The 12,789-nt window shown below is 36.1% G+C and overlaps 1 protein-coding gene and 1 long non-coding RNA gene across 2 annotated transcripts; one reads left to right on the top strand and one right to left on the bottom strand.

Annotated features, from left to right (window-relative positions):
• Nucleotides 1-533: 533 nt before the first annotated feature.
• Nucleotides 534-1,752, bottom strand: LOC127074927 (uncharacterized). Its single transcript, XR_007786141.1, has 3 exons — nucleotides 1,535-1,752; nucleotides 1,229-1,345; nucleotides 534-1,124 (listed from the first exon to the last, which is right to left on the bottom strand). It is a non-coding gene; the product is annotated as an uncharacterized LOC127074927 (long non-coding RNA).
• A 3,356-nt stretch (nucleotides 1,753-5,108) lies between these two features.
• Nucleotides 5,109-6,191, top strand: LOC127136933 (kinesin-like protein KIN-12A). The gene is made up of 6 exons (XM_051063443.1): nucleotides 5,109-5,114; nucleotides 5,246-5,329; nucleotides 5,612-5,737; nucleotides 5,824-5,883; nucleotides 5,968-6,021; nucleotides 6,108-6,191. The coding sequence occupies exons 1-6, from the start codon at nucleotides 5,109-5,111 to the stop codon at nucleotides 6,189-6,191; spliced, it is 414 nt and encodes a 137-aa protein (XP_050919400.1).
• The last annotated feature ends 6,598 nt before the right edge of the window (nucleotides 6,192-12,789 follow it).

Below are 12,789 nucleotides of genomic sequence, written 5' to 3'. Positions count from 1 at the left end.
TACAAACAAAAAGTCGCCATTTTATACTAAATATATTACATTGATTTGTGCGATTTGTGCGGATGTTAAAGCAAAATCGTCATTTTTTTTACCTAGCAGTAGCCAAGTATACGACGTTGAAACACCATTCTCGTAAATTTAGTATTTAACGAGAAGATGTCCTATAATATGGTTGTTGGGATTCAAAGGCATGTCCTATAAACTGTCATCTAAACACTAAAAAATTTGGGAAATTATGTCGGTTAAATAACTGCTATCGTAGTTTCAACCGCCGTAATTTACGAGAATGGGTTTTTTCTACAACCCCGTATACTTGGCTAGTACTAGGTAAAAAATGACGGTTTCGCTTTAACCTCCGCATAAATTGATGTAATATATTTAGTATAAAATGGAGGTTTTTTGTTTGTAAGTCTTGCAATTTTAACCGCCATAATTTCCATATATTTCACAACAAAAAAATCATACATTATAAACTCGATAAGACTTCAGCCATCAAAGAACATCTATAACACATGAAACTTAACAACACTTCATCCACCAAAGAACATCAAGTACATATCACACACATCAAAGAAACAAATTAAATTATAGAAGAGTATGAATTGATGAAACTAATGAGTTCACAAAATTAGGCAAAACATTATCCAAATATCAAAGCCCTTCGATAAAAGGGGACCTCACGCAAGCTATTCGACACGTTCAAAAACCATTTTCCAAGTGAAAACCGAATATAATTAAAACAAAGAAAATCCATATCTAAGCTTAATGCCCTTTTCTAAGTTTTTACTATCCCGATCTCAAACTTCCTAGAACGTGGAGCCAACACCCAACGATAGCAGCATCACTAAATCCAATAATTATTGCTCATAAACACTATTCATATATCTATGTTAGATGATTCAACAATTAGCTGGAGCAACATCAATCAATTTCTTCTTCTTCGACATCTTCCGATGGCTCCACAACACTGAGGAAATTCTTCCTCCTCTTCTTCGACATCTACCTTCATGTACAATTCTAACTTTTCCAAGGGATTTCCATGCCACCTCTTTCTTTTTGCTTAAGCTTCTGCTTTTCTCCGAACCTCTTCTCCAGCCTTTCCCCTGCTTGCTGCCAGTCTTTCTCTAATGCATAGAAAACAAAATTATCAATCAGAAAAATCATAAAAAAGAGAAGCAGTATTCCATAAAAGGTCAACATTTAATTATTTAGAGAAGAAAAAACAAACCTTTCTTCTAGATTTCCAAGATCCTCCTAAAAAGCATGCAAAGAAACTATAATATCCACATGGTTACAAAGAACCATGAATATTTTGAGTCGCCATTTCCAGCTACTGGATTACCAACTATAATATTCAAACAAATTCAAACACAAAAATAACGATGAGCAGATGTTGTAAACCTAAAAAAGATGAGAATCATACATAATAAACCTAGAGAATCTCAAAAGAAAAGAAAAATTAATAAATTACAAATTAGTAATAGTAGTAGAAGAACTAGAAAAAACCTATCATAGAGGAAGAAGAAAGACTTACAAATGAAATGGAAATGGTGATGAATGATTGTGTCGTAAACCTAGCAATTGGAGAATAATGGTGGCGACTAATAAGGTTGAAAACGATTATGGAAAAATAAGCTGATAAGGTTGAAAATGAGATGGAGGAGAGGTTGTGAACAAGATGGAGACACGTGTGGTTCATGAGAAGTTTGATTGAAGCAAAGGGAGTCTGAATGGATGATTGGAGACACGTGTGGTTCATTTATGATATTAATTTTATTTAAGTTTTAAATTATATTATAAATTTAAATGTTCTAAAAAAATGAAAAGAGCGCACAACTTGAAATTCAATAGAAATCTGAAAATTTGAAGAGGGAATTGAAATTTTCGTTTGTATTCCTTTTATTATTTATTTGGTGACGGAAATTGGACACAAAATACCTCAGAGACGAAATTTTTTAATCTTTATTAAAAATTTGCCTTTTTTTCTATTTAGTTGACATTTAGCTGACGAACATTGAAACAAAATTATTTGCACATGGAATAAATTCTTCTCTAAATTCCGTCTCTAAATAGTATTTGTTTATAAAATATAAAATTTTATCAATTTGAGACGAAAGTATTTGGAGACGGAATTTTGCGTCTCTAAATATCGTTTGTATTTAGTTTAATTTAACTTTGGTCTCTATCTTCAAAATTCCGTCCATAATTCCATCTCTAACAAAGAAGGAATAATTCTAGTAGTGTGTTAAATATTGAATTTGAATGAGTATTGGGCTTGGTCAAGTTTTGGCCCATATATTTATTTGGCCCCCATATGTTATTTACATGTCTCTCGTGTTTTTAAATTTATTTTTATTTTTATTTTTATTTATTTTGTTTCTTTTTTAATTTTATAAATTTAGTTAATTATTTGTTTAAAGTTTAATGAATTAATAAGCCTTTAATAGTTAATTGAAAATTCAATTTATTTGTCTCATCGGTTTTTCACAAAAGCATTGCAATTTCAGAGTTAAAAGTTCAATTTAACTTCAAAAACTACTTAAACGCATAGAGTTTTCTGGACCGGACTAAGATAGAGTGATTCCTATATGAATCACTTTATGATTGCTTAACATAATGTTAAATTCAGTAGTTTAATGGTTGTTTCTTTTTACCTTTAAAAATGTCGTTTAAATCATCGAGTTGTTAGGTTTTCACACACGTGTTGCAATTTCAGAGTTAAAAATTGAGTTTAACTTCAGAAATACATTGAATCTCTTTACGATTGCATAACATGGCGCTAAATTCAATAGTTCAAAACTATGATTTTATTATTGGTCCCTTGTATTTCTCTTGGGCCTTCTTAGAACAAGATTTTTGTTATTTACAGTTGATTATTGAGCTTGTTTTGTTAATTGTTATACTGTATCCTCATTTGATAAATTGTACCCATATTCCCGTGATGTGTAATAAGTTTACCGCTTTCAAGTATTTTTATTGTGTTAGTTGATTGTTAATTCAAAGATTAATATTAACCACTTTAAGAAAATACCAACAAAAAAATAATAACACAATCCAACATCGAGTATTTTTCCCAAATTAAATCTAAATTGATTGCAGCGTCGAGTATCTCTTCCGATTAATTCAAACTCTTTGTATAATTAACTTGCAACGCTTTATCCAACATCAAGTCATTTATACAAAACCTTTTTCGTAATAAAAATTGAAAGACAAAGGACCAAGAGATGCACATCGGGTTCAAAATGATTATTAGTCTTTCAAATCAAAAATACCTTAAACAAATTTGGAATAAGGGGACAATGGGAACACATCCATGCAAACTCCGAGTAAACACGCACTTGGTGCACACCCCTACTCAAATGTTTACTCACCTTCCGCAAACATCAAATCTTTATGATAAAAGCAACTTAACCAATCAAACTTGTTTTTCGCACTTGTGCGACCCCAAAAATATTTTCAGAAACGAGTATGCTTTATCTATATCAACGTGAAACAAAAAAAAAACTTTCGCCTCCAAGAGCGAGAAATAAGTAAAGGTTTAGTCACTCGATATGTCTAAAGAATCACTCCTTAAAAACAATCAACCCAATAGTTCTTTTTAAGTAGAACTACGCAGCCTTAAGTTCTCCATATCACCAAGAGATACGTAAGAGAAGGATTTACAAATTTTCTCAGGCACCCTTTTAATAACAAAACATTTTTCCTTTCTTTCGCATTCTCTCTCAATAAGTCGAAGAAAACAATTAACATCATGCAAACACTTTATCGCAACTCTAACTAAGGGGTTCCCTTTGAGTACAACAGTTGTAAAGGGTGCTTGTTAGTTGTAAATTTATGTGTCGGGTTTTTGTTATCGTATCCACAGGGATTGTAAGATATCACCGCCGTTCGATGGTTGAGTTAATCTTAGCTCAATGTAACAATAGGGTTTTGGTTTTAATCAAGTTATCTTGCATAAAAAGTAATAAATTGCGGTAAAAGTTTTGGTTTGAATAAATGAGAAATATTGCCAAAGTTAGGTTTCAATGATCACTTTGCATGTATTTGCTCGGTCAACAATCTTATAAACTCCTTTAGATGATAAATCATTTCACAAAGTCCTCTCAATATGTTTCTCTCGAACACACATTGTGAGTTTTGCCATTTTGATCCATTGTTTCTCTCGAACACAATCTATCAAAATGACAACTTTTTGGTTCAACCTTATGGTGAACAAAATCATTCATTACTATCTCTAGCTAACAAACAAGTTTGGATGAAAACCTAGGTCAAGAGTCGGTAAACATCTCTCGATCATAAACCAACACAAAGAGTTTTAAATACACTACGCCAAAAAGGTTTTTTAACAGCGCATCTTAGACAGCGCTTTTAAAAGAAAGCGCTGTATAAGGTTAAAATAAAAATAAAACACGGAAAATGTTCTAAAAAAATAATGAAAGCGCTGTCTAAGGGGGGGTCTTAGACAGCGCTTTTAGAAAGCGCTGTCTTAGACCCCCCCTTAGACAACGCTTTTAGAAAGCGCTTTTAAATATAGACCTTAGTCAGCGCTTTTGAGAAAGCGCTGTTTAAAGTCTTTCAATTAAAAAAAAAATTAAAACCAAAAGCGCTGTCTAAGGTGGGGGTTTAGAAAGCGCTTTTGGAAAGCACTTCATGCTTCCAAGAAACCCAATAGCGAGGGACACAGCAGAGCTTCCATCTTCATCAAGCCCTAGCAGCTCCGCCAAAACCAGACCCTCTTCTCGCAAACACAAACCCTCCAAAGAAAACGATCCTCCTTCAGATCACAACATCATCGTCCCTTACTCCCCCTCCCATGTTAAATCCAAGAGTCCGTTACCACCAAGACCTCCTTCTTCCAACCCTCTCAAACGCAAACTTGCTCTCGACACCATCGCCGCCGAAAATTCACTCCCGGCAACTACCGATTCCGGCGTTAAGGTTTTTCTCATCCATTTAGGGTTTTTAGATCTTGTTAATTTATTATCCGGTTTCTTATTTTGTATCTGTATGTGTTGTGTAGGTTATTGTGAGGATGAGGCCGTTGCGGAAGGATAAGGACGAAGGAGATCCTATAGTTCAAAAGATTTCTGGTGATTCGTTATCAATTAATGGTCGTACTTTCACCTTTGATTCTGTTGCTGATGTTGAAGCTACTCATGTATGGTTTCTATTTTTGTTTCTGCTCAAACTGTTTTTGAGTTACTTCATTTCTACTGTGGTTGAATTTTCTGATCCTGTTTTTCAGCTTGACATTTTTGAGCATGTTGGGGTTCCTTTGGTGGAGAATTGTTTGGCTGGTTTCAATAGTTCTGTCTTTGCTTATGGACAGGTTTCCTTTTTCTCACTATTAACATTTACTTTCTTAATTTGCTTCATTTCTCATAGTGTTGTTCTTGTTAGGTATTAACATTTGGTATTTTGGTTGCTTATTTTGCTGCATTTCTCATAGTGCTGTTCCTGCTAGATATTAACATTTAGTTGCTTATTTTGCTGCATTTCTCATAGTGCTGTTTCTGTTAGATATTAACATTTAGTTGCTTATTTTGCTGCATTTCTCATAATGTGTTCCTGTTAGATTTGATGTTTTATGTATTCTATTTGAAATTGTTAGACGGGGAGTGGGAAAACGTATACTATGTGGGGTCCTGCCAATTCTTTGGCTGAAGAAAATGTAGCAAAAGAGCAACAAGGACTTACACCCCGTGTTTTTGAGAGACTGTTTGCGCGCATAAAGGAAGTAAGAGTTCAGTTCTATTCCTAATTAAATTATTTGAAGACCTCTTGAAGTGTTTTGGGTTGTTTACAGTTTTATTTACTGCACAGGAGCAAACAAAGCATTCTGATCAACAGCTCAATTATCAGTGCAACTGCTCTTTTCTTGAGGTTGGTTGTTTATCTATTTCTTTCAATGTTCCTGATCTTAACTTTGTCATTTTAGTCTGCATAATAACACAATTTTTTTGCCAGATATACAATGAACAGGTCACAGATCTGTTGGATCCGAGTCAAAGGAACCTTCAGGTAGAACCTAAGCATTAAAGGTTTTATTTATTGTTTATCATGTTTCACTGCTTTATACCGGAACTGATTTGTTATCCTTTATTCAGATTAGAGAAGATGTCAAATCAGGTGTGTATGTTGAGAATCTTACAGAGAATCAAGTGTCTACAATGGAGGATGTTACTCAGTAAGAAGTACACGGAAACATACGATTGTGATCGAGTTGAAGAGATTGTAGACGCACATGGTTGCTTTGATTATAAGTTATATCTGATAATTCATGATTTCTTTATTTTTTTGTTTTCAATTGCTTTGATTATAAGTTATATCTGATAATGCATGATTTCGTTATATTTTTGTTTTCAATTGCTTTGATTATAAGTTATATCTGATAATGCATGATTTCTTTATTTTTTTGTTTTCAATTGCTTTGATTATAAGTTATATTTGATATTTGATGGTTTCCTTGGTTTATTACAGGTTAGACATGGCTGATGACCAACATGAGGAAGTTAGTAAAAAAGTATTCGCGGAAGAAGAAATTCGAAGAGGCATCACAGTAATGAGAAGGGTGGTCCAAGGAAGATCTCGAGGCATCATACTAGATGTCTATTGGAGCAACCAGGGACAGCTTATAGAACCTAATGGGCTCCTAGTAATCGGGAGCTTATACCGACCGGAGGTGTTCGGACTGTACATATGGAGGTAGGGATTTTCGGCTTTGATTACGACCAAATGATTGGTAATGAAGACTTCATGCAAGTTTTTAGTCATGAAGAAATCGGCGTCACCATTGTCAATACATATATTAGGTAAATCCGGTCTACTTTGTTTTATTAATTAAACAACTTATGTTAATGATGTTTACTTTATGTTAATCCGGTTTACTTTATGTTTCAAAAGAGGTGTTAATGATGTTTTTATATTAGGTTTTTGTATGACAAATTGATGCGCCCCAATGGTTTGGACGTGTCATTCGGATTCTTAGCACCCGCGACCGTCAACTTAGGTTTAATCTTAAGTAGATCGGATACCGTGACGGAGTACGTTCTTCGGATCCTCATGGACAATAAAGATGCGGAGAAGTTGTTTTTTATACCGTTTAATACCGGGTTAGCATTTCATTCTAAATTCATCTATTATAATTATTTTCCAAGTTACCATCTAACATTTGCCTAATCATTACAGTGGACATTGGTTGTTGCTCGCAATCAATCCTATCCGAGAAATTGTGTATTATCTTGACTCGTTAGGAAATGATTGGACAACATACCCGAATATGAAGGTCCTAATTGACACGTAAGTGAGAATGTTCAAAATTTTTCTTAGTTTATGTGAATTGTTCTAATTGCTTCATTTTTATTTTATTAGCGTCCTACAAGCTTTTCGGGCCCAACGAGATATCCAAACCTCAAGGAGGGGCGCCAACTCCATTACATGGATTAAAGTGGCGGTATATTTTTAATTACCACATTTTTTATTATATTAGTGATGACACTTGATAAAACTTAGGATTTATAATCCATATTTTTTTTTCATATGTAGTGTCCTCAACAACGTAATCAAATAGATTGCGGGTATTTCATGTTGAGGTTTATGCGAGATACTCTTGCTTTGGGCCGATTAAAGATTCCCACCGATGTATGTATTTCTAACTTATGAGTTATTTTTATATTTACACATATCTCATATAATTAAATAGTTGGAATTAATTCAAAATATGTTATATTATTATGTAGTACTTTGATGAATTCAAGTGTGCATTTTATACAAAGGATCAAGTGGACGAAATCAAAGAGGAGTGGTGTCAATTCATGATAAAGCTCAATGTTTGTTCATAAATTTGTGTAATTAATGTGTACATTTGTAGTATATGTTATGACTTGTAAATGTGTACATAAATTTGTATATATTTTGATACATTTAAGGCAAAATTGGTTTGAATTGGTATATATATATATTTGTTAGCCAAAAATTGGTAGAAAAAGGCCAAAATGGCATATATAAAATGTGATAATTGTCTGTCAAAATCTGGTTGAAAACAGGTAGAAATTTTGGTTTATAAACCTGGAAAAAATGTGGTTTAAAACAAAAGCTTCAAAAATTTTCGTATACCTTAGACAGCGCTTTTGTAAAAAGCGCTGTCTAAGGGGGGGATTAGAAAGCGCTTTAGGCAAAAGCGCTGTCTAAGGGGGGGGCTTAGACAGCGCTTTTTGAAAAGCGCTGTCTAAGGTATACCTAAAAAAATTAAAAATAGGAGGGTCTTAGAAAGCGCTTTTGGCCAAAGCGCTATCTAAGGAGGTGGGGCTTAGACAGCGCTTTTCAAAAGCGCTGTCTAAGGTATACCTAAAAAATTTAAAATAAGAGGGTCTTATAAAGCGCTTTTGGCCAAAGCGCTGTCTAAAGGGGGGGGGGGCTTAGACAGCGCTTTTAAGATTTAAAAAAGCGCTGTCTAAACCTTTAGCAGCGGAGGTTTAGACAGCGCTTTAAAGCGCTGTCTAAGGCTAAAAAAAGCGCTGTCTAAGGTCTTGTTTGTTGTAGTGATAGAAACAAAGTTTTCATCATATATTTACCATTAAAGAGTTTACATATGAGGATCCTTACATTTACACACAAAGCTAGTAATCACCTACATCTAACCTTGACAAATGGATGACTTAGCTACTCATTTTCATGGTAGCTTGGTCAGCAAGTAAGGAAAGAAGGTTGATCAACATCCAAGTCGGATAATCCAAGTTGGATGGGAATCCACCTTCTTTTTGTAGAAGATGGTTCTAAGATGAAGAGAAATGAAAATTAGGGCATAAAAGATCCCCTAGAACAATGCTGTAAAATATCTCTCCAAAGTACAAAAGTGGAAAAAGTTGGTAAAAATGAGGTATGGTGCTCAAAAGTGGCACCTGCTACTTATAGACCTCTGCTGGGCTGTCATGCTCGCTAGGCGAGCAGAATGGCTCGCCTAGCGAGGGTCTAATTGTGGCACCAAAGGCACCTGCGCCCAGAGAAAACAGGGTCTGTTGAACTGTCATGTTCGCCTAGCGAACAAACCTTCGCCTAGCGAACAAACCTTCGCCTAGCGAAGGACACGCTCCAACCTTCGCCCCAGCGAGGTTGAGAGGTTTTGCTACTGGAATGCTCGCTGGGGACTCGCTAGAGCTTCGCCTAGCGAGTGAGTGCTGGCTGCGCTTTTCACCAAAACTGAACGAACTCGCTACCACCTTCGCTAGGAGCTCGCCTAGCGAATTTATTGACAATTTACTGGAGCTTTTCGCTTGGAGTTCGCCTAGCGAAGCATTGCTTCGCCACAGCCCTCGCCTAGCGAGCAGGCTGATGAAATGCTTGTATTCATTGGTTCCTTTGCCACTTTTCTTGTGTCTTCATTTTCAATTAGTTCATGCCTTTTTCTTGCACAATAACACACAAATCAAAGGCATCAAGCTTGTTTATCAATGTAATGCATTTCATGTAAAATAAATGTGGTTTTGACAATTCTAGCAAGTAAATAGAGTGAAAGATACCCTTAATTGATGGCTCAAATAAGCACTTTTGGGTATCTAACAACTCTCCCCAACTAGATTCTTGCTTGTCCTCAAGCAAAGTATGCCTCTTGAAGGACAAGAGGATTTGCTTTAAGAAAAAGGTTTCTCCGAAGTTGGATAAACGGCTCAAACACAAGCGAAATCCGCATATACAAGTTTCCAACGGTTCGAATAAAATAATACACAAGAACTAAAACTTAAATAGCAATGCAAAATATTTATCTATCTACAACAATACTATTCTGAATGAATCATCCTATCTCTCCTCTTCGAATAAGGAATGAAGATTTTACGCGTTTGCAACCGCGGGATTAATCTCACTCTCTAACAAACAATGAAGAAATCAAATAGATTCATACAATGTCTAACAATTATAAATGGTACTGTGGAAGCATAAAGATCACTAAGGGCTTTTAGGTTGAAGCTTGGCTAGGTTAACAAACAAGGGACATTTCTAAGGCCATTGAAACGAAAGTGCCGATGCAAAAGAGACATTCACAGTATTATTCACACATCTCGACTTTGTTTCATTTGTTTCTTATTTGAAACCTTCACAACACATATTCCACAACTCAATTTTTATTTTTCACTATTTTTCTTCCAAGCAAGCATTCATTTTCATTCTTCTATTTTTGTTCTTTTCTTTCACATCAAATATACAAAACAGATGTTTCTTTTCTATATTTTCTATACATATATATACATATATATATATATATATATATATATATATATATATATATATATATATAGAATATATATATATATATATATATATATATATATATATATATATATATATATATATATATATATATATATAGATATATATATATATATATATATATTTTTTTTTTATGCTTGCTCGGTTTTTCTTTTCTTTTTCAAGAGTTGTGGTACTTACCGATTCTTTTTCGTTCTCCCCAACTTATTTCTTCCTTACCCTAAGTGAATGCTCTTAACTTTTTACGGCAAAAGAACAAAAATCAAGATTTTCCGGGTTGTAAAAAAAAGATTTTTGAGATCTCGCTTTATTTCAAGCCGAGATTCAACTGTTTAAGCTCAAAGGGGTTAGCAAATACTCTCTCTGCTCACAGGTAAGTTGTTTTTGGATGTAGTTGTGCTCAAAAGAAAACAAGTGCCTTGATCATTTCTAATTGCTTCCACAATTTCACAATAATAAGAGACAAAGCATGAATCTCATGAATCAACAAAACTTATTAGAATCCAGCATTTAAGTGTACAATGGAGGTTTCCTCACAATTTGTGGTTTTAAGTTCTAGATGAAACATTCATTCAATTATGTTGCAAAAAGACAATATTCAATTTACCAAAAAGAGTAAAGTTCCTAATGCATTCTAAAATTCTAGCCGAAGGTAACCATGTACCTTAGCCTCATTCACTTGTTTATTCTTATCATTGCCATCCAAGCTCGGATGCACCTTCATTGGGTACTTCTTGAGGAGCAACCAATCTAGAAGGGTTTGCCACTCAATCAACCAAAAATTTATTAAACACACAAAATTAAAAACATAAATAATTAACATTAACTGAAAATATAAATTTGTTCATGGGGGACAAAACACCCCAATAGTACAACACCAAAATCAAGATACAAAATCCGAAAATACAAATAGAAATGACATAAAAACTGAAAAAATACAAAAACTTAACCCACTAAGGGCTCAGGACTCCTCCTCGCTACCGGCATCAGAACCGGTAGCCTCATCATCAACATCATCATCATCATCAGCATCAGCGCCCACCCCCTCACTATACACTGGCGTGTCCACGGGCCAGTTGGCGTTGAGCAGAAACTGCTCCCGCGTCATCAAAGCATGAGCACCACTTCCTTGCAGCTGCAAACGCTGCATAGAGTCGTGCATATCCAACATGGCTCTCTGGGATGCCGCCATCCATTCCAAACTGTAATTGCACACAACTTGGACGTACGGATCAAGTCTAGGAGTAGAAGTACCAGGACCATCAGAAGCCCGAGTACTTCCTGAGGCTGCACTGCCACCGGTAGTCTTTGCTCTACAATACTTGGCCACATACCGATCATCGATAGGTGACGGGATTCTTACCTGCCCACGAGACGGAAGTCTCACCCTTGCCTGAACGCATAAACTCATGATCAAACACGGGAAAGCTAGGGGACAATTAACACGAGCCCCCGACTTAAGCCCGCTCTCGACCACGGACTTCAGCTCATTTGCGATGATCCTCGCCACATCGATCTCGACATTGGTGAGGATGGAATGGACCAAATGTGCCACTGGGATCGGCACAGTAGAGGTGTGTGATTTAGGCTGGATGTTGGTCAAAACCAAGAGTAGTATCAGTTGAGCCATGGGAGTCATGTCCTCCCGGTGATACCTCATTGGAACCCCAGATGGGTTCAGCTCAACAGATTTCCCTGGTAAAAGCAGGGCGGCAGTAATGGCAGGAACATCACGGTGAAGCCGTAGGTCTGTATGGTATGCGTCTTTCTCATCAGCTCCCAGCTGCAGCGGTTCCCCAAGGATTCGGTTGATAGCATCCCGGTCAAATGGAATTGGACGCCCGGCAACTCTAGATACCCAAGTAAAGGGCTCGTCGTCGTCGGGCAGTGCGTTAGCATAAAATTCCCGCACTGTAGCTATGTCGTAATGCTCTAAGGGATTAATCAACCGATCCCATTTCTTCGCGTCAATCAACCCGGCAAAATTTCTGTTCGTGCCCTGAGGGTTGATGACGAAACGCTTCTCTGGAAGAATTTTCCTCTTCTCCAGAGAAATGTATCTGGCGGCCTGCTTCGGGCCGACAAACTTATCTTGGTCAAACTGAATAGGCACAGTCCGGGAAGTAGTCGCTCCCTTTCTTTTCTTAGCCGCTCCAGATCTTGACTCCATTCTGCAAAATATGAGAGGAAACAACACACACCAAACAAACAGATTAGACATCAAAGCATAATTTAAAAGACTGCCATGCTCGCTGCTGCTTCGCCTAGCGAAGTGGCAGCGAACGGTCGCCCCAGGCTCGCCTAGCGAGTGCTAGCGAACCTTACGGGTTTTGGGGTTTTTCAGCATGTTCAGAGATTCTCCCCCAAAACCCATACTCAATTGGTTCTAACATCAGAACCTAATGATATATCAAGTAAATAATCGTTCTATGCTATTGGGGATTACCTGTTTGCATGCAAAACCTAAAAATCCCCAATTCCTAAACATAAAATCCCAATTTGCAAAACCCTAAATACCACATGCAA

The sequence above is a fragment of the Lathyrus oleraceus genome, chromosome 4, assembly GCF_024323335.1.
Source record: "Lathyrus oleraceus cultivar Zhongwan6 chromosome 4, CAAS_Psat_ZW6_1.0, whole genome shotgun sequence".
In the NCBI taxonomy this organism is placed as follows: Eukaryota; Viridiplantae; Streptophyta; class Magnoliopsida; order Fabales; family Fabaceae; genus Lathyrus; species Lathyrus oleraceus.
The sequence above is the reverse complement of the archived record's forward strand: the minus strand, read 5'-3'. Positions and strand labels throughout refer to the sequence as shown.